At 49.6% G+C, this 24,393-nt stretch overlaps 1 protein-coding gene across 4 annotated transcripts in view; it reads right to left on the minus strand.

Annotated features, from left to right (window-relative positions):
* Positions 1-24,393, minus strand: part of hcfc1b (host cell factor C1b) — a 31,428-nt gene that overhangs the window by 2,944 nt on the left and 4,091 nt on the right. The window contains exons 3-27 of one of the 4 annotated variants that reach the window (XM_035381383.1): positions 17,299-17,447; positions 16,515-16,675; positions 15,791-15,999; positions 15,238-15,322; positions 14,486-14,592; positions 13,948-14,127; positions 13,142-13,468; positions 12,078-12,229; positions 11,572-11,766; positions 10,481-10,705; positions 9,934-10,038; positions 8,971-9,193; positions 8,717-8,859; positions 8,249-8,387; positions 7,790-8,010; positions 5,560-6,781; positions 4,949-5,106; positions 3,970-4,284; positions 3,279-3,507; positions 2,628-2,984; positions 2,143-2,261; positions 1,827-1,964; positions 1,513-1,698; positions 642-939; positions 235-298 (exon numbers count right to left, since the gene is read on the minus strand). In XM_035381383.1, the coding sequence (XP_035237274.1) occupies positions 235-298; positions 642-939; positions 1,513-1,698; positions 1,827-1,964; positions 2,143-2,261; positions 2,628-2,984; positions 3,279-3,507; positions 3,970-4,284; positions 4,949-5,106; positions 5,560-6,781; positions 7,790-8,010; positions 8,249-8,387; positions 8,717-8,859; positions 8,971-9,193; positions 9,934-10,038; positions 10,481-10,705; positions 11,572-11,766; positions 12,078-12,229; positions 13,142-13,468; positions 13,948-14,127; positions 14,486-14,592; positions 15,238-15,322; positions 15,791-15,999; positions 16,515-16,675; positions 17,299-17,447 (5,707 nt within the window). Of the gene's footprint in view, positions 1-234; positions 299-641; positions 940-1,512; positions 1,699-1,826; positions 1,965-2,142; positions 2,262-2,627; positions 2,985-3,278; positions 3,508-3,969; positions 4,285-4,948; positions 5,107-5,559; positions 6,782-7,789; positions 8,011-8,248; positions 8,388-8,716; positions 8,863-8,970; positions 9,209-9,933; positions 10,039-10,480; positions 10,706-11,571; positions 11,767-12,077; positions 12,230-13,141; positions 13,469-13,947; positions 14,128-14,485; positions 14,593-15,237; positions 15,323-15,790; positions 16,000-16,514; positions 16,676-17,298; positions 17,448-24,393 lie in introns of all 4 variants that reach the window. The other 3 variants (XM_035381382.1, XM_035381381.1, XM_035381380.1) reach the window with 3 other exon arrangements.

Raw genomic sequence — 24,393 nt, forward strand, 5'->3', positions numbered from 1 at the left:
TAGTTTTTTTGTGTTTTTAATCAATTAAATTGGACAAAGTTTCCTTTTCGGGCTGCAAACATGTTACAAACAGAACTCCGCTTTGTCAGCAATGTGAAGTTAAAGGGAAATCACAGTTAGGGAGCGAAGGGAAATCACAGTTATGGAGCGAAGGGAAATCACAGTTATGGAGCGAAGGGAAATCACAGTTATGGAGCGAAGGGAAATCACAGTTAGTGAGCGAAGTGAACTCACCCGTCAGGAGAAGAGACTGGTCTTTTTGTGGCGGGTTTAGCTGCGGATCCATCTTTACTGGATTCTGCCAAAAAAAAAAAAAACCCACAGTGACCAAACGCTGAAAAACAATTTCACTAGGAACAACTTGCCAGTGTGACGGTTCTCACCAGAACCACTTACACAATCACAAAATACCTGACTTTTAGTGAAGTCATTAACACTTCAAAGAGTAGGTTTCTTTTCTTTTTTTTTTTTTTTTGGAATGTTTGCTGAAAATTCCATGTCAGTGTTCTAGAACTCCGCTGCTGACTATTGTGACATCAGCGTTAGAATGTTCAGTTAAGAACACTCCATTCGCACATCTGTGACCTCACTCTTTTTTTTTCTTTCTTTTTTTTTTTTTTAAAGGGCCAGGTGCCTCTCACCCTGGAGCCATCGGACTTGCGTGGCGGGGCCGTAGCCCTTCTCGTTGCGCGCGGCGATGCGGAAGATGATGGCGGGCTTGGTGGTGTAGTCGATGTGGGCGTTGGACAGGCTGGAGGACTGCACCAGGCAGGAGGGGCTGGGCCCGCAGTACACGCGCATGAAGGCCAGCTGCGCCGGGGTGGAGGCCTTCTGCTCCCCGGCCTGCGCGCTCTGGATGGCCAGGTACACCGAGTACTCGATGATCTTCCCCGAGGTCACCGACGGGGGCTCCCAGGTCAGGTGAGCGCCGTCCGGACTCTGTGGAGGGGGGGGGGAGGGGGGCGGAGTGAGTTTAAAGCCAAGGTCACGTTACAGGCCTTAACATTCAATTCCTCACTTTCTGCTCCGATATCATCTTTTTTTTTTTGCATTGACTGTTCACATTCACGTTTGTAAGTGACCCGTCACATCTGAGGTAAGTGTGAAGAGACTGAAAGAGTCTGAAAGAACCCGCACATACGCATTACCAACAAAAACCCTAAACCTGCTGCCCTCCATTTTTTAAGTCAGCCGCTGCAGACACCGAGGCGGTGTCCAAAACAGCCGAGTAGCCCACTATGGAGTGAACAAGTCGCACACAACAGTTCCAATGGATATGTATCCAATCTAGGACCGCGTATGGAAGTGGCCCAAATCTGATACGGAAAGATCAGTTTTTTTTTTGTGTTCACACAGCTCTGGGAAAAAAAAATTATCAGGTAGGTAATAAATAAACAAACTTAATCAGCCTCTAATCAAAGCCCATAGCCTAAGAGCTGGGAAAAGGGAGCGCAGGGAGAGCTGGAGGAGCGGGAGACGCAGGCGCGGGGAGCGAGGCCTCCCTTTCCGTACCTTGCTGATCTTGATGGCGCAGGGCGCTCCGGGGAAGCCCGGCAGGCAGGTCTTGAAGGCGGAGATCTCCGAGTAGGCCCCGCGGCCGCAGGCGTTGATGCCCGTCACGCGGAACTTGTAGGCGGTGCCCGGCTGGAGCTCCACCTTCTTCATCTGGCTGTAGTCCGGGACGGCCGGGGAGTCCTCCTGGGAAACGACAAAAAAGGGGGGGGGAGGGGTCGTCAGAGAGGGTCGGGCAACGGCGGAAATCTGCGCGCATTATTCGTGATTTCGGGTTGGACGCGGACCGCGCGCGCCTCGTCGCCATGACGTACGTCAACAGGGGGCGAATCGTCGCCCGGTAGGTAGTAGTGCGTGACGACCATGTTCGTCACTTTGACGACGCCGACGTCAAACCACTGGCTCTCTTTCTTCACGGGCGGCTTGGCCATGGCTGGCGTGGGACCTTGCTTCTGAAGAGCAAAAGGAGAAGAAAAAGAATTTTAAAAATGTGCGGGAGATTAAACACATAAAATGTGATCTAACCAATAAGCATCTTTGTTATTAGATTGAAAAGAGGAGTCATTGAGGTGACTGTGAGCACTGGGCTGATCCTGCAGAAGACAGGCAGAGGCCATACTGCCGACTCACCCCCGCGGCAGACTCGATGCCATTGGCTACCTCGGCCAGCGCGGTGGCCGCCTGTATCTTGGCTGGGCTGGCCACCACCATGGGCTGCGCTGGAGCGAAAGTGCTGGATGGGGCCAAGGCTGAGAGAGGGGGGAAAAGGTGAGAGAGAAAAGCACGTCAGAGGCATGTCGTAAAAAGGCATTTGCCAAAATTCCCTCCCACCTCCACCCCACCCCCTAAGGAGCAAATGTTGAAAAGTTTAGGGGGACAGTAATGCATCCCAAATTAGTAGATGTGGTCTTTAATTACTTTTCCAGTCAGCAATATTCAGGAGCAAATGCTCCTAAGATGGGAGCACTACAGAGCCCTGATTCTAAAATAGACTAAGAAACTTAAGAAACTGCCTGGGGCCCTGAGCCCTGGGGGGCCGAGTTTTAAGAGTTTTGGTGTAACACGATGACAGCACACGCACGGGGGGGGGCGCGGAAGCTTCCGGAAGCACTCACTCTCGGCCGACGTGCCGGGCAGCAGCCGGGCCACGGCGCTGGTGACGGCGGCCGCCATCTCGTTGTGGCCGTTGCTCTCGGAGGCGGGGTCGTTGAGGCTGTCGGCGGGCGCCAGGCCCTCGGTGGGCAGGGCCGCCTGGGCGCTGGCCTGCTGCTGCTGCTGCTGCTGCTGCTGCTGCTGGGCGGCCGCCGCCGCCGCTGCCGCCGCGGACGCTGCTGCTGCCGCCGCCGCCGCCTGCGCCTGGGCCTGCGCCTCCTGCAGCTGCTGCTGCTGCTGCACCAGGGCGGCCAGCTCCTGCTGGGTCAGCACGATGGGGATGGTGGTGGGCTGCTGGTCGTGGCCCGAGTCTCCTTCATCTGCGAGGGCGGCAGGCAGGGAAGAGGATTTAACACTTCCGCACCAAAGTCTGATACAGATATGGTGTGACATCACAATTACACACTTAGAATGTTCTAAACTAAACATTCTAAATGCTGATGTAACAATCACTACTGTTCTAGAACACTGTTCCAGAGCAGAACATTCCAAAAAAACTTGCTCTTCAAAGGGTTAAAGTCTTTTTGTACAAATCTTGGAACAGTTCACCACTTCTGGAAACGTGCTACCTATCCAGACCTGGCCCCCCACCCGACCCCCACCCTGTTACTCACTCATGACAGCCTGCTGCGCCGCCTGCAGGACGGCCTGGATGGCCAGCGCCTGGGCCTCCTCCGTGGCGGCGGCCTGGGCAGCGGCCTCAGCCGCCGCCGTCACCGCCAGCTCCTCGGGGGTGAGGCCCGTCACCATCAGGGTGGCGGGCTGCCCCTCGGACATCAGCTCCTGGGGCAGGGTCAGCGGCTCCGAGTCCTGGGCAGTGCCTGCCACTGCTCCCTGCTCCATCTGGAAGAGCAGCAGACACCAGACACGATGTGGGACGGATCTACAAACACGCATCTGATAGGTCTACAGGACACAGGACCAGGGGTGTCCGATCTCATCAAGGACCTAAACCCTTGCACATAACTCCCAAACAAAATCGTACTATTTCCTCAAGCCAAACACTCATTCATCCATCCTTCCATCCATTTTCCAAAACCGCTTATGCCTGTTTATGTCCAAAAGGACCTTTCACCACATCAGGAGAACTTTGAATTCTTGTAGATGTTGTAAATCGTGAAGTTGTTCTGACTTGCTTGTTGAATTACCCCAAATTCCCTTAAGGGTCAACTGCACTATCTTGACCCTATAACCGGAGCATGTTTTCAATAGGGGTAACCAACACAACTTCATTATTTTGTCAATGGACTGGCTGTAACAGAGCAGCATACTCCAAAAAGTACCCCTCCCCAGGTGACAGGTTACCTCCTGCTCCTCCTGGCTGGGCTGGGTCTCCATGGCGGTGGGCAGCTGCTCCACCTGCACCTGAAGCACCGTGGTGGCCTCGCCCTCCTCCATCGCCACGGCGGCGACGGCGGCGGCTTCTCCCAGCTCGGCCGCGCACTCCGTCTGCATGGGCTCTCCCGCCTCCGCTGCTGCTGCCGCGGCGACGGCGCCGGCCGCGTCCTGGCCGCCGGCCTGCATCGGCCCGCCCGCCGCCGGGTCGCCCGCCTGCAGCGCCGCCATCTCGCCGCCGTCCTCGTGCGCCACGCCCGACGCCTCCGTGATGGAGGAGATCGACTGCAGCCGCAGAGAGGGACAGGGAATTAAAGCCAGCTCGAGAGTCTCGTCAGGCGATTATTCAGTCGTACGGTCATGTGAGTGGGGAACGGGTGGGGGATTAAAAACATTTCCCTTTACTAAAAGGAGGCCTGACCAAAAAGGTTTAGCTACACCAGGTTATGTTAAGCCATGTACATCATAGTATGCCAAGGCTGCCCAACCCTGTTCCTGGAGATCTACCAACCTGTAGGTTTTCATAACAAACTACACCTCAACTACCATCCTGTAATTTAGCATTTCAACCCTAATTTGGCACATCCGATTCCACTAATTATCAGCTCAGCGAGATCTCTAGCTGTTGGATGAGGTGTGTTGTGTTAGGGTTTGAGTGAAACCCTACAGGACAGTAGATCTCCAGGACCAGGGTTGGGCAGCCCTGCTGTATGCCTGTCAGCTGGCCCACAGACCCGAAGTTCCACTACGTCCGTGGTATTGTTACATCGAAGAAGTTTACAGTACAAGCAGGCTCCACCATACTGCAGTTTAAATTTCAATGAAATTTAAAAGCCAATCAAGGACCTTCAGCGATCTGTGCAAAACCAGCTAGACACATCTGAACATCTCCATCCAATGGCATCTCTCTCTCTAACAGCACACGAGCCGCGTCCTATCGAACGCTTACTGGCACTGAGGGTCCTGGCGCGGGCGTTGCCTGGGTGACGGTTGTGATGGCCCTGCTTTGCGTCGTGGGATTGGGGGCTTCCGTCGGGGTGGTGGACTGCGTTGGGACCTCTGAGGGGGCGCCTCCGTCCCCTTGTGTACCGTCACCACTCTGTTGAGCTGCAAGACAACGGGACACAGGTTAGCACAGGGGCGTACAACTCCAGTCTGGGTTTCTGTACCAGCCAATGACCTTAGTTTTAGTTTTCTGACAGCTCTATAAACCATGCCGGTTCACACTGGTTCTTGAGTAAAATCTTCAGGTTACACAACTGCAGATGTTAGCTGGTGCTCATACAAATATCAGATCAAGATATGATTGGACCCAATTAAATAATTAACAGCAGTAGTTGGCACCTAAATCCTGAAACGGATTGGCCCTTGTTGTGCTCACTCGAGTTATCCCATTGTGCCTTCAACTGAAAGAGTGACCTCAGTTTCACTCCTAAGTATAGACAAACAGAAGAACAGTGACGTGGGACTAAAACAGGAAACGGAATGTACTTTCCGTGCAGGGGAAGCGATTCTCTTTAACGTGATAAAATGTGCGTGTGATTTTTTGGGAAGCAGTACCTGTGCCCTCTCCACTCTCCATGCTGCATGTGGCGGTGGTGGCGGTGTTGGTGGTGCCAGTTTCGTGGGTTTCGCAGGGGGGGTTGGAGCACACCCTCTGCACCGTCCCAGACTGATCAGCCCCCATGGTGGAGGAGGTTTGGGTGGGGGTGTTGGTGGTGCCAGTTTCGTGGGTTTCGCAGGGGGGGTTGGAGCAGACCCTCTGCACCGTCCCAGACTGATCAGCCCCCATGGTGGAGGAGGCTTGGGTGGGGGTGTTGGTGGTGCCAGTTTCGTGGGTTTCGCAGGGGGGGTTGGAGCAGACCCTCTGCACCGTCCCAGACTGATTGGCCCCCATGCTGGAGGAGGCTTGGGTGGGGGTGTTGGTGGTGCCCGTCTCGTGCGTTTCGCAGGGGGGGTTGGAGCAGACCTGGGGCCCCTCGCCCTTCTCCGCGGGCGGGGTCTGCGAGATGGGGCAGGCGGCGCTGCTGCTGTAGGACGGCTTCTCCTGGGCGGAGCGGGAGCTCTGCACCGTGCCCGTCTGGTCCGAGCCCATGTTGGAGCGCGCGGTGGTGGAGGTGTACGTGGTGCCCGTCCGCAGGTTCTCGGGCCGCAGGACCCCAGGGGCGCCGCCCCCTCCGGAGGACCCGGTGGCGGAGGCCGGAGGGGAAGAGGAGGAGGAGGAAGAGGGAGACTGCGATTCCGTCTTGCTCTGGACAGTGCCCATCTGGTCGGATCCCATGTTGGCGCTGGCGGTGGTGGCGGTGTTGGTGGTGCCCGTCTCGTGGGTCTCCGACGGCGGGTTGGTGCACATGCGCTGCACGCCCATGTTGGCGCTGGCGGTGGTGGCGGTGTTGGTGGTGCCAGTCTCGTGGGTCTCGCAGGGCGGGTTCGAGCAGACGCGCTGCACCCCCATGTTGGCGCTGGCGGTGGTGGCGGTGTTGGTGGTGCCAGTCTCGTGGGTCTCGCAGGGGGGGTTCGAGCAGACGCGCTGCACCCCCATGTTGGCGCTGGCGGTGGTGGCGGTGTTGGTGGTGCCAGTCTCGTGGGTCTCGCAGGGCGGGTTCGAGCACACCAGAGTGACGGTGCCGGGCATCTCCCCGGCCCCCGCCTCGGCCACGGTGGCGGACGGCTGCTCGGAGGTGGGGGAGGCCAGGATGGACACGGGCAGGTCCTGAACGGGCTGCGCCTCCACCCCGCTGGGGGTGGTTATCAGGGTCACCTGCGTGGGCTGGTTCACCGACTGCAGAAGGAGGGAACCCCCAGTTAACATTAACAGACTAAACAAGAAAAACAAGCACAGAAAACTAAGAAAGCAAGTTATCTGGACACCCCTTGGTATGGGGTTTGGGCAAAGGTCTCTTAGTTCCAGTGAAGGCAAATCTTAACGCTACAGCGTACAATCACATTCAAGATGATTCTGTGCTTCGCCAACAGTTTGGGGAAGGCCCTTTCCTGTTTCAGCATGACAATGGCCCCGGGCACACAGTGAGGCCAACATAGAAATGGTTTTGTCAAGAATGGTGTGGAAAAACTTGACTGGCCTGCACAACACCTTTGGGATCAGTTGGAAACCCAACTGTGAGCCAGGCCTTAACACCCAATCGGTGCCCGACCTCACTAATGCTATTCTGGCTGAATGGAAGTAAATCCCTGCAGCAATGCTCCAACATCTAGTGTAAAGCCTTCCCAGAAGAGTGGAGGCTGTTATTGCAGCCAAGGGTGGATAAACTCCATATTAATTCCCATCATTTTGGATGAGATATTGGGATGTCAGGTGTCCACATACTTTTGGCAAATCTGGACATTTTTTTTTCATGATTACAAAAAGTGACCTGCACAAAAAGTGACAGCAAGTCAACTGAACAGTGCATGCATTTAATGACAGTCTGTATTTGACCCGAGTTCCATCAGAAAAGTAATTGTTTTTCAACCAAACTTGATCACAGCAACTTGTACTGCATGGTGGTGGTGGGCATGTCGTACCTTCATAGTGATGGTGGGTGGGCGTGTCTTACCTGCATGGCGATGGTGGGTGTGTCGTACCTGCATGGTGGCAGTGGGTGTGGTAGGTGGGCATGTCTTACCTGCATGGTGGCAGTGAGTGTGGTAGGTGGGCGTGTCGTACCTGCATGGTGACAGTGGGTGTGGTAGGTGGGCGTGTCTTACCTGCATGGTGGCAGTGGGTGTGGTAGGTGGGCGTGTTGTACCTGCATGGTGGCAGTGGGTGTGGTAGGTGGGCGTGTCTTACCTGCATGGTGATGGTGGGCGTCGGGAGCGGAGAGGCGGCGGTCAGGCTGGTCTGTGCTGCTGACACGGTGATGGCAGCCGGGTTAATGACCTGGCTGGACAGGGTGGCGATGGTGCCCAGGGTGGTGATGGGGGTCGCCAGGGAAGCGTTGGCACTGGCCACGCTACCCCCCGCGAGGCTGGTGGACACTGTGCCCGTCACGGTCCCGAGAGTGGTCACACCTGCAGGGACACGGACAAAATGGCCGCCCGTCAACGTCTCCTTAGGACCGTCTGAGGGAGCAAAGCTTCTACTTCTGGTGACAGAACTCCCAAAACTCCCGTGTGGATTCTTACAGGCATTCAGAAGCAAAAGAAATTACGATGCCCAGAACAATTCAGTATTTACACACCGACGTTGAGAACAGATGACACACGTGCATCAAGACGCTAAGGAATGACTTTTGCTGGAACACGCTACCTGTTGTTCCCTTGACGACAAGCGTGGTTACGGTGGGCTTGACGGCAGAGACGGTTACCGGGGTAACCAGGCGTACCCCACCCATGGGTACTGTGCGCAGAATGGTACCTGGCTGACCAGGTGCCCCCTTCAAAACCACCTGCAAAGACAGAAACATTTTTTTTTTTTTTTTTTTTTAAACAAACATTTCTGAGGACTGTTTTCCAAATCAAGGAGTACTTATTTCAGTGCTGTACCATATGTGCGCATGTATGGCCACATTACTGTGTTCCAATGGGCACTACGAATAGACTTCATTCATACTTCTCATACAACCCAGGTTTTCCAAAAATTTGTGTGTGTTAACAAATTTGTTGGATATGACAATTCTGGAGCTCAGCCTTCAATCACAACTAACCCTTTCACAAACACACACTCAGGCTGAATGAAGCAGGCAGGACTTTGTTTTATTTTTTTTGGTAAAGGTACCTGTGTCACCCCCTGCTGGCCAGGCCCGGTACCCAGTTTGGGCACCGCAGTGATGATCTTGCCGGGCGTCCCAGTACCAGAGGTCATCATTTTGGTGGTGATGATGGTGATGGGCGACTTCATCCCCGGGCTGCTGGTTACCCCTGCTGGAAGAGGACGGGCGTGCGTTATTAAAACAGCCTACTCTCACGCAGCACACGCACTCCTTCCAGTGAGGGGGGGGGGGAATGTGTGGGCCCCCCCAGCGCACACACCTGTCGCCCCCGGCTGGGTCATGATGGCCGACATGGGGATGGTCTTGATGATGGTGGTGGTGCCCGGCTTGGTGGTGGTGGTGGGCGACACGCTGCTGATGCCCAGGATGGTGGGCTTGCTGCCCGTGCCCCCGGCCTGGGTGGTGGTGATGATGGTAGTGGGCTTGCCGTCTGCGGAGGTCACCAGCTTCAGGATGGTGCCGGCTGGGAGGGGGCCCTTTGTCTGAGAAGAGAGTGCCTTTATGCAAAAATAACACTGTGGTTCAGATCTTCATTTAGTTCATCATCTGCCACACAGGCTTGGTAATCATGGAAGGGACATGGCACTAGCAACACTCCCCCCTCCCCCCACCCCCCCACCACATAAGCATGCCCCTGAACAGCCACATTTAAAATTTATTAGCTACTTTCACAAGAGGCTATTCTTCCCGCTAATCGGGCTGGTCTCCAGAGTTTCACCAGAGCCGCAACAGCTTCTCCCTCCAGAAGAATCAATCACTGCCATAAAGCCATCGGCCTGCAGCACGGGCTCCGACCTCATAAACTTCTGCAAACATGCCTGTCTTTGCTGCGTTGTTTACGATGCCGAAACATGAGCCCAACAGCCATTTTGTTGCACATTTTTACTTCACAGAAAATGTTTACGTTGTACAATGACTCATTACTCAACAGGGACCAGTAGCTAAGTTTACAGGTAGGAAAACGGCATTTATGCATTTGCTTTACGCGTTCGATTCATACCACGTACGCATGCACAGTGTACCACCTTCCTCACGGCTTATCAAACAGCAAACAACCCAGACAACGCAAAACGCACGATGTTGCTGCCACACAGTGGCAATGTTATTATTTTTTTTTTTTAATCACAATTCCAGGAACATCGCGAGAACGTTTTGCGTTAGCTGGGAAGCATCCCTGGCAGTTCCTGATGCCCGCCCTGGGCGCCCACACCCCTAGGTTCACCTGTATGATCTGGGTGACGGGGTTGGTGGAGGCCTGGCCGGTCACGGCGGAGGTCTGCACCGGCTTGGTCTGCACCACGGACATCACCTTCCCCAGATTGGAGATCTGAGCACGGAGAAAAGGAGGAGGATGAAAAAAGGGTCTCAAGAGGGGAAAGCAAGCAGTGATAACGGGGTCCGGGGTCCTGCAGTGCAACGTGCGGCAATGAGTGACATAATCAACGTGCATCAGTGCTTCCCAAACTACTGCGGTCATTAGCACCCCCCCCCCCCCCCCCCCCCCCCCCCCGATGGTCTCTCTGCATTCCCCACTTCAGGGACCACTGCACTAACTGACATTTCAAGCGAACGCAGTCGGCAGCATTAACTGGAAGGACACATTTGGCTTTAATAGGCCGAACGATGCTTTCCCCCTCCCTCACTGCTGTTTCAGCACATTCCGAGGGCACCTGCCAGTATAGCTAGACTCTTCCTCCCAATCCTCATCCTCCCACAAATCCACCCCTCCCGTGAGACACCCCCCACCCCACCCCACCCTGTGAGCGTACCAGCGTGCCGCTCCCACCCATGCCGATGGGGCTCTTGACCAGGGTGATGGTCTTGGTGACTCCGCCCACCACGGTGGTGACCACCTGGGCCTGCTGGGCCACGGTGACGGTGCCGGACTTGTGCACGGTGATGATGGGGCGCGTGGGCGTGTTGGGCGTCGACACGGCCGAGGTGCCCACCTGCGCCGCCGCCGTCTTCAGCATGCGGGTGGCCGGGTTGCTCACCTGAGAGGAGGAAGAGGAGGAGGAGGCAGCCTGCGTTAAGACAGTCTGACAGCCGTATGCAAAACCAGAAACGCCGTGAGCACGTCCAAAAACACCTCAGCACACAGCGCTGAAGCCTGCTGAACGACTGCAAGCCGTCTCTTAAATCTGTCACCCGCTATTACTACAGCTCATGGGAAATGACTCTCCCCATTTGTGACCGTCACCACAGCAGTACCAACGTCTTCCAACGTGTGCGTGCCTTCAAACAAACCAGAACTCTTTCAACAAGCCGTTCAGAAAAGATTCACTTAATTGCAGACTAGCTTTAATTGATCGCAAGTGTATCACTTCAATGGCAAACCTTCAAGGGGCATGAGCATGCACAAGCAAATATCTATATATACATACGCACACGTTGCAAAATAAAAAAATCTGCTATCCTTGCCTGAAGTGCATTATTCACTACAGAATCTGCCCATAAATCAAATCTAGTTTTTCCAAACACAAACAGTATTTTTTAACAAGTACATTTTAACTTAGGAAAATGAATCAAGCTATATAGTGGATAAATAATAGACGAGTAACATATGTATTCATTGAAATTGAAAATTTTTCACATTTTGTTAAACGCATGTTGTTTGTGTCTGCGCATATGTCAAGAGGCATCCGCTCTACATTTTTACCAGCGGCAACAGGAACCCCTTTCTCAGTCAGTTATCCAAGTTTACATTTCAAATATGAGAAATGCTACGAGAAAAGCCCCTTCGCTTTGATGTGGAACATCTCTGTGAAGACGTTTACATAAAGCAGCACTTACACACTTCCTTCCTTTGAGGGAGGGGGGTGAGGGGAGGGGTAGTGGGGGGGGGGGGGGGGGTTCTTACCATAACAGGCGATGCCACTTTGACTGTCGCTGGCAGGCTGGTGGAGCCGGGGGTCATGGCCATGGTCTTCACGATGGTGGCGCCCGCGGGCACGTTCAGCATCGTGGGCGCGGAAGAGGGCGGGATCTTCTGTGTGGCCGCGGCAGCCGCCGCCAGCGCGGCCATGCCACTCATCTGAGGGCTGCTACCGATTGGCTGAGAGGGGGCCAGAGAAATAAAATTTTCTAAATTTTTTTTTTTTTTTTTTTAATTATCTTTTTTTTTTTTTTAAATATTCAATTGTATTCACATGTATTTCTTTTTAATGTCTTTTGTAGTACTGTGCTTGTCTTTTGTGATTATATGAAACTGTTGGCACGACAACACAAGACAAATTTCTGAGTAATGGGCCAGTTATTATTGCAACGTATAAACTAATGCTGCAGGTTTTCAGAAAGGTACAGGATGACAAGCGAACCCTCCCCCCCCATGAAACCAAAAAAAAAATAACAAAGACATCTGCATACCGTCCCCTGGGTGCTCTGAGCAGGCACCACCATGCGGACGCCAGCAGGAAGTGATGTCACAGTGACGGGGGATTTCCCGGCCGGGTTAGCCTGGCGCACAGTGACGATGGACGTCCCAGCAGCGGAGTGCGGAGCCGCCACTTTCAGAATAGCTGCGTCGGCAGACGGACACAGAAACCAGCGCGTCAGTAGGCTTCCCGTCGCCGTAGAAACGCCGCAGACGAGCTCCACGGCGATGTTGACAGTTTAATATGCAGCGAGGAGGCCGCATTCACCTCCTCAACCAGTATTCAGTTTGAAATCTTGACCCTTAAATAGGTGCTAAAAGACCCAATCCATAAAACCTACACCACTGTCAAAGACTGAAAAAATATCACGAATGTCATTAAAAACAAAAACATCCACAATTTCAGATAACCTCTGAACCCATTTGCTATGCCAGCCTATTATCAATGAGACACTGAGCTGAATTCTCCAAACACATTTACATGATTTCAGAAAAATAACTGAAATGGCCTCTTAACACAGTCAGGCAGTGTGTTGTTCAGACAGCGGAGTAGGTTGTGCAGATGAGAACTGCAAGGCTGAATAAGTTCCAGTTTAAGTTACACTTCTATTGAACCCTGTGGGTGTAATTAGTCCTCTGCATTTGGCCAATCCTAGCTGCTTAGGAGCAGTGGGCAGCCACAGTGCAGTGCCAGGGGACCAACTCCAGCTCTGAGGCCAGTGCCTTGGTCAAGAGCAATGGCAGGAGTGTACCTGACCTCACATGCATGTCATACATCCTCTACTCGCTGTATATTAAAGGAGTAGGAAAAAAAAAAAAGGAAAAAAAAAAGACATTCAGACCGCCAGGTGAATGCTAGGAGATGCATAGGGTTCTCCCAGCAACTCCCCAGCTGGGAGTTTTTTTTTTTTTTTTTTACTTCATGTATTCACTATTTGAGGGTTCAGGCCTGGTGTTTGCTCAGCCTTTTGCCTTGCTACTCTGTAAAGTGTCTTTGTGGCAGTTCCCAGTAAAAGGCGCTATACAAATAGAACTGAACGGACGCGGCGGCGCGTACCTGGGCCGCGGGCGGTGCTGGCGGCCAGCGGACTCCCCGGCATGACGGTGGTCGGGGAGCCCACCTGGGGCACGAGCGTGATGCCGGAGAGCGGCAGCGTCTGGGCGGAGGGCGCGGCGGCGGCGGGGGCGGGGCTCTTGGGCGAGTTGCCGGGCAGCGAGGGCGTGGCGTTGAGGGCCGGCGAGGTGGCAGCGGCGGCGGCGGGGATGTCGTACTTCTGCAGCTGCAGCAGGTAGCTGTCGGCCGTGGAGACCGCGCCCCAGCTCACCTCCAGGGAGTTGGTGTTGGCGCGCACCAGCTGCACCCGCGACGGCGCCGGCGGCCTCTCTGCACACACAGCGTGACATCACAGGCGTTCAGCAGACGCTCTCATCCACAGCGACTTACACACACGTTTACACTGCATCCATTTATACAGCTGGATATATACTGAAGCAGTGCAGGCTAAGAGCCTTTCTCAAGGGTACAACGGGAATACCGGGTACCCGGGAATCGAACCTTTAGGTTACAAGACCAGCTCCTTACCCATTATACTACACTGCCACCCACAGACACACTGTTTCACTCACTCATGCAACATGGCACTACCCTAACATCTGTTCAAAAGATCACACGTGCCTCGAAGTTTACGCACGCATGCACACTAATACACCACAAACTTAAAAACACACTAACCTAAAGAGCACACTAACGCACCCCCAATGAGATTCCCAAATAATTTTCCCAGTTAGCAAATGCTCCTAAAATGGGAGCACTGCAGAGCAGTATAACCCCATCGTCAGAGGAAGAGGCGGGAGCAGACTCACCCGTCTCCAGGTACCACAGGTCCTTGCAGCACACCTGGTTGTTCCAGGCCTTGCGGTAGCCGTCCCGGCCGCTCCACACGTACAGCCGGGAGTTGATGGCGACGGAGCAGTGTCCTGCCCGAGCTCTCGGGATGTTGTCCTCCAGAGTGTCCATGAGAACCGTCTCCCACGCCATGGTGTCTGGGGCAGAGAGAAGGGAGCACAGGCCAAAATAAGAACCACACAGATCATTTGGGCGCATGTGTGAACCAGGCAAGGTGGAACTATGCTGGATATCGAACGAAGAACATAACCAGCATTATTGCACATTTGTTTTGCATTCAGGTGAGGTATTATGATGTGCTACAAAAAACAAGGGCCATTACAAGTAAAAAAAAAACGTACATAATTCAATAAATGGGAGCAATGAATAGTAGTGTATGGATTTTTCCTTCTTTTTACAACAAACAATACCATGGTACTTCTACACTGCAGACAACAATGGACTAATGTTAAAAAGGTAAAGAAAGCCCCACAGGGCTGGAGGAGACAGGCGTACCCAGGTTCAGACAGGCCAGCGTGTTCGTACACTTCCACTCCTTCTCGTGTGTGGCCACCTTCACGTCATCCATCACCAGGGGAACCCATCCCCCAAACACGTACATCCTGCAGGAGGGGTGGGGGGGGCACACAGCCATGAGCTCCTCTCATGCAGTCCAACACATAAGTGTGTGTCCTGGCTAAACACTGGCTAAAGCGTCCCGGCTAAAATCTGGCTAAAGTTTCCTGGGTAAATTCTTCCTTGAGTGCCCTTGGCTAAATTCTGGCATGAGTCTCCTGGCTAAATTCCCACCCATGCTCCCTCTCTACATTCGACTCAATTGCCCCTCACTTTAATTCGCTTAAATCGCACTCTCCAACATGCTCTTAAATCACGCTCTCCAACATGCTCTTAAATCACGCTCTCCAACATGCTCTTAAATCACACTCTCCAACATGCTCTTAAATCACGCTTTCAAATCACACTCTCCAACATGCTCTTAAATCACGCTTTCAAATCACACTCTCCAACATGCTCTTAAATCACGCTCTCCAACATGCTCTTAAATCACGCTTTCAAATCACTCTCCAACATGCTCTTAAATCACACTCTCCAACACGCTCTTAAATCACACCCTTAAATCACGCTCTCTGAAGCACCTACATTACACCACAGGCATTCAGCTGACGCTCTCATCCAGAGCGCACTAACGCACTGTACATAGCACGGCTAGCGCTGAGGCCGCGGCTGGCCGCCGGTGCGGTACTCACTTGTTGGTGATGGTGGTGGCGGAGTGCAGACTCCGGGGCAGCGGTGCTGTGCCGCTGACTGACGGCTTGTTCCAGGTGAGCGTGTCTGCAAACGGAGGTGCGGCAGGTTAAAACGCACGCCCAGCACGAGGGACACCTGCTCCCTGAACATTCGCTTCAGATAGCGGAGCGCTAACAGCCGAGTAATGGGGACTTCAGGCCCAAAAGAAGTCAGTCTACAGCAGGAAGGGCCCAACCCAAAAGCTCCTGGAGATTTTACCACCCTGTAGGTTTTCACTCCAACCCTAAGAAAGCCACACCTCATTCAACAACTGGATCGGGGGCCGCCCAAGACCGTTCCTGGAGATCTACTGTCCTGTAAGTTTTCACTCCAACCTTAACGGACACCTCACTCAACAGCCAGCGATCTCGTTGATCTTATTTAGTAGTGTAGTCAGGTGTGTCGAATTATAGGGTTGAAATGATAACCCACGGGACGGCGGATCTCCAGGACCGGGGGTCGGGGCCGGCCCCGCTCTGCAGACCCTCCGCCCTCCCTCCCTCCCTCACTCACCGATGTCGAGGGTCCAGAGGTCGCCGAGGCGACAGCCGCTCATGCCGCCGTAGATGACCAGACGGGACTTCTTGCTGGTCTTCTCGGTGTAGACCACGGCGGTGTGGCTCTCCCGCGGCGGCGGCAGCACGCCGTAGGTGATGGGGATGTCCCAGCCCACCACGCTCGAGCCCGCGCGCAGCTCCAGGATGTACAGGTCGTTCAGGTACCTGGGCAGGCAGGTCCAGGACACTTGCATCATATTACCTTTATTACGCAGACGCTTTCATCCCAAAGCGACATACAGTAAGTGCATACCGAAGGTCATTGGAACAACTACAACACACAGGTCAGATAAGGTACAATGCTCATTATGTAACGGTTATTCATGGCCATGAACACATTAAGTCCAGCTCACACAGTAAACATTACTCTCTGACCTAACCTATGCTAAGTCAAACTAGGAGGCATGGCAAACTACGACATCAAGATAATGATACAAGGTACAATAAGTGCTGGATGGAGGTACACGTAACATGAGTTACACTTACAATGGGACTGTGCTTAGACCAGCAGAGCCTCATCACATTCACACTAAGTGCTATGCACAGACCCCTTACTAAAAGCAGTCTACGCTTCACTCTGTCCACACCCCCCCCCCATCATCATCATCATCATCATCATCATCATCAAAACTCAGGTCAACACAACTCCCCACACCGTTCCCTAACTGCTCCAGCCGTACCTGGGAATGTTGTTTTTGGGGTCCTCGCTGTCGTTGGCCAGCCCTCCGAACAGGTAGCACTTGTTGCCCACCAGAGAGAAACTGTGGCCCAGACGGGGGCAGGGAGGGGGGCCATTTTTGGGAGCCTTGGGCTTCAGCCTCTTCCACTCCCATCGGCTAGCCTGTGTAACAAAACGGTATGAATGTCAGTTATGCAGTGACTCCACCATCAGGACAGCACCACATGCAGTTGATTTAGCACTACGGTCCATAAGATTATTACAACAACAAAAACAAACACAATTCCACTTCTGCAAGCTAAAGGAGAGTCAATGTAATTGCCCAGAACGCTGCACTTATAAAATAAAATGCAAACCTGCACCTGATATATAAACTGATGCTTTTTTTTTAAATATCATGCTGCAATTATTTAATTATTTATTTTAAATATTTGCAGGTGCTTAATGACAGTAGTCAACAACTCTTATATTTTTCAGTGAGTGCAGTTTGCAGAATGCGTGTTCTAATGTGTGTTTCTTATGTCATGCATTTGTACACTACATACAAGTCACAATGAAACTATCCCAATGCAACCGATAGTTAGTTGATTCTTTGAGATGTGAGGTCACAAATACGTGATTAGAATGCTCTTAACTGAACATTCTAACGCTGATGTCACAATCACTGGCAGCGACTGAAAGCAGTGGAGTTCTAGAACACTGACTTGGAACTCCCTGCATGGATAAATGTCTGCACTGTGCTGTGCAGTGAAGGCAAAGGTGTGCGTTTGGCAAGGTGCCCTTACCTGCAGCTCGTACAGGTCGTTGCTGTATTTTCCATACTCCACCATGCCGCCGAACACCAGCAGCCGGGTGCCATCGCACACAAACCCGTACGCAGCGCACCCGGGCGGGATGTCACCACGCACCGCGGGGATGAACCACTGGTTGGTGGCTGGTGGGGGAAAAAGAAAACCGATATTAGACCATTACACAGGTGGGGGGGGGGGGGCATGTGATTCTGGTCATTTCAGAGAAGTTTGAAAAAGTTGCGCCAAACTCCGGCATAGAGCATTTCATTAACCTCACCGAGAACACGTTATCTGAAAACGGCGTTTATGTCTATCACAGCTCATAACATTCTTCAGAAAAGACAAGACGACCAGGCTGAGAAAGGCACGATCGCAGAGCCTCAAGTATTCGAAATTGGGGGGGGGGGGGGGAACAAAGACCTCAATTTTGTTTTATTTGAAGCTAAATTTTATCCAATAAAATAAAATAGACTACATCTTGAAGCCTGTCCACTTCTGAAAGCCACTTGGGCAGACTTGTGCATCAGTTAACCACTGAAGGAAACGCCAGCCAGTCAAGGAAATGAGCTGCAATTCACAGATAATTGCACGTCAGACAGCGAATGTCACATTCTGGGAATATAATGTGCCCACAATATAAATAAGTAAAGCTTTACAGACATTATCTCTGGGAAATGCATGACTCCACGAATACTTAGCTATAATGCACGTCTCAACAAATATCTGCATTAGATTAGCAAACCGTTAAGCCATTTCAGTTTTGATCAAGTTGTTTAGCATTTATTTTAAGTGACGTTTTGAAAGAAAACTATTGGCTATTGAAAGAAAGGCTATTGAAGCTGTTCTGTAGTTACACACGTAGGAAGCCACACATCACTCAGATGAGGCACCAAATTCCAAATAACAAGTTCACAACTCTACCCATTATATCCACAGAGCAGGCAGGGAATTCAAAATGCAGGTTCTCACTGCACCATTTGATTTGATCCCATTTCACATTCACCTTTGCTTTTTTCCCCCCACTGTAGTTTTCACTGCCATTCTTTTTTTTTTATGCTTTCCCCCCCCCACCCCCCCATTTGGCAGGTACTGTCCCGCTCACACCACAAGGCTCACTCCCCCTCCCCCCAACTGTCAAAGGAGAGCAGAAACACGTGGTCTCTATTGACGCACGCGATATCAGCCACCGTTTATCACACCACAGTCCGCAAGCCGGACTCGCAAAGATGACTCAGAGGAAGATCCATCACCAGAAGTTCAGCAGAACTTGTCGGCGACCTATCGATCAGCGGGGGAGGTTCACTGGTGCGTGAGGAGACTCTGCCTGGGCAATGTCACAGCCAATGGTGTGTAGCCCTTCGGGGCTGCTAGCCAATCAGCACTGGCACAGTGCTGTTTTCATAACAGACCATGGGGCCCATCCATGCACCATGACAGCGCTTTAACAGGATGAGCCACCCAGCAGCCATTTCTGATCTTCTGATGGATGCACCAGCACGAAAACGCAAACAACCTGCTCAACTGTCTTTCAGTGGCGTAAAGAACTCGTTCTGTAGTACTACCAGGTCTACTGTCAGATTAAAAATGCTAATGTTTTCAATACAGGGTTATGAAATTGCTTCTTTTAACTTAGTCTTTGTGAAGCACTTCATAAACCTGAATTGAAAACATTTTTAAGAAATATGCTGAATAATATGCTAAATATGCTGAACTTTTATTAAGTTCACACCTAGTAACTTCAGTTATTTTTGACAAAGCTTGGGTCAATTACATCAATTCACTTCTACCGAAAAAGGAACATTTCAAGTATGAATGCTCACTTTCAACAATTTCTTTCTTATTAATCAAGGCTCAGAGTTCTTTTTAAAGTGCATACTCAAACAGACCCGAAGGTTTTCTGGCCTAATCAATGAAATCACAACCCTTAAACGTATCTTTAAAACGACTTCACTCCAAGTTTCATAAACCCCAAATCAACTCCATCTTTCTCAATATTACAAAAAAAATGCTTAAGAGCAACTATCATTTCACCTATTGTTGCCACTGCCATGAACTGGCAGCACGATTTATTTGCATAACCTCGCTTTAGTTAACGTCATGGTCATCAGTTCTGCAGCGGTGGACTCCCACCTATGGGATTACAAATCGTCGGAAATCACTGGGAGTTCAATTTTAAAATGGAGTCACCAAGGGCATGTCATTTAATGCATTCCAATGAGCACAGCAGGGGTGCAAGAGGGAGCTCTGATTGATTTCGAACTAATAAAAACGGGGGGGGGGGGGGAGTGTGCATTGACATACACATAGTTACACTACACAAGAACCACAGATTAATCGATGTAAACTCATGATTTGCGGTTCAATTCCAATTAGTCATGTTAAAAAAATGTCTAAAGGAATCTTAATGTGGGCCGCGGTCCCTAATTTCAATTTGGGATTTTGATCTTGTTTGAGGAAACCAAGAACTTAAGGCCAGAAGTTTGTTTTTGTTTTTTTGTTTTTTAAATGCTTCGCTTTAAGTATTATGAAACTTTTTTCTTTTGGGGTTTTAAAACACACTATACTATTTACAGGGTCAAAAAATAAATACAGCCATTATCAATACTGCGCAAACCCTACTACAAAAATATACTTCAGGTTTCTGTACACCATTGTGGGCCTCAACACATTATTATTACTACTACTTAATAATAATAATAATATTATTATTATTATTATTATTATTGCTACTTCTACTCCATACATATATGTTCCTACAGTTTTTAAGCTAGATATACTAAGCATTTCTTTTTGTGGACTTACACAATTCTGTCCTATAAACATTTCTAACAATTGACTTAACATTGTTGGAGCTCTACTACAACTACTGTAAAAATTCCAAACTGATATTCAAACAAACAAGCAAGTTACCACAGTACCACAGTAACTGTTGGAATAATTCCGATGACACAGTAGGACAATCCTAACCGTAGTGAAAGCAGGCCAGTTGGGCCGTCCCGCCGAGTTATGGCTTGGGAGGCCGGCATGCCCCATACCTACACATCTCCGAGAGTTCGGCTATTTTCAGGGTTTCCTACAGAAATAACCACAATGACCACAGACTCTCAGCACTTAAAAACATTTCTGCACTTTCTGACTCCTTTTTAACAGAGAGAATTCACAAACAACTTCACACATCAACATAATAAAGCCCCGAACTTAGGGGATTTTGCGTTTTTTTTTTTTTTTCATCTCCTCTTCCTTTTTCCTTTCAATTTACAGTGTGACATTTGCACACCAGCTCTGGTCCACTGTCAAATGCACAGTCCTCGGAACGATCCCACGCAGCTGATGGGCAATCAGCTGTTACCTCGGAACATTCTGGAACCACTCTGCCTACTATCATGCAACTTCTGCATCGACTGAACAGATTCCTAGACATGTTTTCAGATGTGCTTCCTTCTCGTTCTCTAATGTTATTCAAAATACTTCTTAACAGATGTCGCCATTGAACTTTCAAGTATTAAATCAGATCAGGGCATTCATTATCAGTTTGTTTTCTTGTTTCTTGTTTGTTTTTTTAAATACCCAAGACGGTACCAGAATTTGGTCCCTACGAGCCACAAAGGCTTAACAGATCTGCAGAAAACCCCCCGGCTGGGCAGCAAGTCATTTTTCTAGTTAGCTAGTCAGAAAATTCAAGGAACTACAGGCAAAGAAACAAACATCTACCCTGCCGCCCCCCCCCCAACTGGCCGCAAAGTCTTGCTTTGGTCAAATCCTGGATTTCAGCTGAGGGGAAGTTCTGTCGAGTGAATTGTGCAAGCATGCATTGGGGTCAAACCCAAAGACACCTTCCACCTTGCAGCTTCCGTGCAACTTCCCTTGGTGGTTTCATGCAGTGGCCGTCTGTTGTGACTGCATCCGCTGAGCCAGTTGTTTGGTATTCTTTTTTTTTTTGGCTGGACTACACCAGCAGGGCCAGCCCTACAAATGCGAATGTCTGTGACTGACTGAGTGAGCGATGAGGTTACACCCATTGGTCGGCCGAGTTATGAAGTCACGCCATTGGTCGGCTGGATCACGTGCGTTAGGTCCAGCCATACACTAGGTTTTACCCTGGTCTTGTTTTATTGGTGGTTCAAGCCCACTTCTGGGTTCTCTCCACTGTCAGACCAGCGGATCGTTACAGCAAGGCTTTCAGCACGTTCCACCATAAATGCGATCGGTGTCTCCAAATCCCTGTCACAGAACGACTCCACAAACCCTGCCAGCACGGTAGTATTTTCTGCGAGACGTCCAGGTCTGTGATCCAAAAGCCTGGAATTAAGAAACTGAAGCACCGGGAAAGGTGCACCAATAACACGGCAGAATGACTCAATGCCGTTCGGCGGGGCTCACAGAGTGACTTATTTGTGGGGTCTGAACCTTTTTCCCATTATTGCAAGCCTTACAAGGGCTGTGTAGAACAACTGTTTGGACAAGGTTTAAAAGCCTTTGTAACAAAGCCAATGAGCCCATGATATGTGCTTCTGCCTCAGTCCTACTGCAGAGGGGACTTGTCCCACCACCCATCGCATACTTGAGAAATCAATGCTCTCTCTGTCTCTTTTGCCTTGCTGATTGAGAATTTCCACCTGTTTGTCTCTGTACTACAAGACCACATTTTAAGCTACATTTTAAAACGAGCCAAATACACTATCAGTCTGAGCGCAGAATTCAAGGCGGATACTGATGCACTTCAGTCGTTCAGACTTTTTGTTTTAAATTCTATCCACTAACGCTCCTCACCACGTGTTTGGAAAACAAACTATTTTTTTTTAACTTTTTTTATTTTACTTTGCGACAGTCACAATTGGCCATTAATTGTATGATTAGTCAGGTGACTGTTGATCCAGGGCCTACACACAGGGATATTTATTGTAAATGCAAATTTAAATCCCTTTGAGGCGCATGCTACAGTAAAACTGGTGACCCTAGTTCTGACTATTTCGCAACACTATTTTCGCAACAAAGTCGGGTGTAGCGATTTTTCCCACGGCTCCCATGTAAACACTGGTGTCTTGCGATGTATACCATCAAGATAAACGACTGCCAGCCTTTCAGGTGGAAAACATACTTTAAATAACAGCCAGAGGCGAAATTCAGATTGAGCACGGGTATACGTTTCAGACGTTGAATACTTACAATAGCTACATCCAATTCCTCTCTCCCAATTTTTTTGCAATATATAGGCTAGTAATAAGAGAAAGACAGTGAATGTTGTTTCCACAGCGATCTATTCTGCCTGGAGAAGGAGGCCAATGATATTTATTGACTGACTGACTGACTGACTGAATTAATTAATTAATTAATTAACAAATAAAATAAAATAAAAAAATAAATAACTTTGTGAATGCGGTTAAAACCTCTGCAAAACCCCAAGGCTTTGATCTCTGCGCTGCGGTTTCTCAGCATAGGGAAATTCTCCCCGTCCCGTCTCTCCCTGAACTGTTGGCTAGCCTCCAAGCTAAGTTAACCTGTCACGGGACGTGTACAACATATAGCTAAACTTCTCCAAGTCAACAGTGTAGGTGGTTTCCACAATTTATTACTTAGTAACCTGTCATCTTTTATATATAAAAAAAAAAAAAAAAAGATTAGGGCTGGGCGGTATACTGTTTTTTTGGGGGTTTTATTTCCAGTATACCAGTAAGAATTTGCGCAACAGTATGGGACATGACAAAGAATTTGCAATGCAAACTTAAGGTGAATAGTCTGTTTTGAATACAACACGCAACATTTCATTTAAATAAAAATTAAAAAAGCATGGCAACTTGCAATAATCGTCTATGTGGTTTCTTTCACAGCCCAACATGGATGTATATTTTTTTCCTTTAATTCCAAGTCTAGAAACTTGGATTTTATTTATTCATTTTTTTGGCTTGAATATTTAGTATTGTAACATTCGCAGGTTGCACATTACAGTTTATGTTCATGACCCAATTTGTTGTGTTTGTGTTAACTATTTCACACCTGTTCAGGTAGAAACAGTGAACAGCATTACCGAATAAAATCAACAATGACAATACATTGCAGTTTACGTCATGTAATTCTTATTGGGAAAACCAAATGCCACCACACCATCAACAATGTGAAACATGATACGTTCACCACACACAAGATACAGGACTGGAAATGTGGAGTCTTCTGCATGCCAAGTCTGGATGACTTTCAGCCGTTTACTAGCTAGAGAGCTGGCCAGAGAACGAGCCTCATTTGTGAACATACGTACGATCAAATTTGATCGTTAACTGTGCTTACGAACGTTTCCACAAGCATTTCGGCATTTGGAATTTTTCTAATTAGAACCTGTTCTTTGGGAAAATCAAAAATCTGTGTATGTCAAGAAACATGTGTAAAGGCATATGCAGATTATATATCCATTTAGAATGCTTTATTATTTATGCAAAGTCATTTTGCGTAGTTACAGACCTCTAACAACAAATGTTTAACAAAACAATTATTATATTAACACAATATTAAACACGCTATTAATTTCAATTACATTAATTAACCTCTCTGAATAGAACAGATTTGGTAGTCTTGGTGTCGTTTTTTCAAAAAACTATAATTTCTATTTTTATTTCAGTTTACAGTGTTTTTTTCCAGTCTCATACTTTTCGTCTTAAGTTACATTTTAGGATAATAACCTTGTTGGGAATGAGTGTAGCCTTATTTTACGATATTAACCTTGTTGGGAATGAGTGTAGCTTTATTTTACGATAATAACCATGTTGGGAATGAGTGTAGCCTTATTTTACAATATTAACCTTGTTGGGAATGAGTGTAGCTTTATTTTACGATAATAACCATGTTGGGAATGAGTGTAATTACTTTGTTTATTGATTAAAAAATGTATTATGATGAGTGACAATGACATATAAAGACCCACAAAAGCACAGCCAAACCCAACACTTAGCCATGGTGTATTCTTTGCATTTGGATTACTTCGCAAATCGTGCCTTGGAGAGAGTGCACCTTCAGGAACTGTGCATAAGAGGGGCAGATGAGTTTGCGGAGAGCGATGAATGGCTGATGTTTGCACATAACCCTGCAGGTGACATACTT

Source organism: Anguilla anguilla, chromosome 11 (assembly GCF_013347855.1).
Source record: "Anguilla anguilla isolate fAngAng1 chromosome 11, fAngAng1.pri, whole genome shotgun sequence".
NCBI classification, from domain to species: domain Eukaryota; kingdom Metazoa; phylum Chordata; class Actinopteri; order Anguilliformes; family Anguillidae; genus Anguilla; species Anguilla anguilla.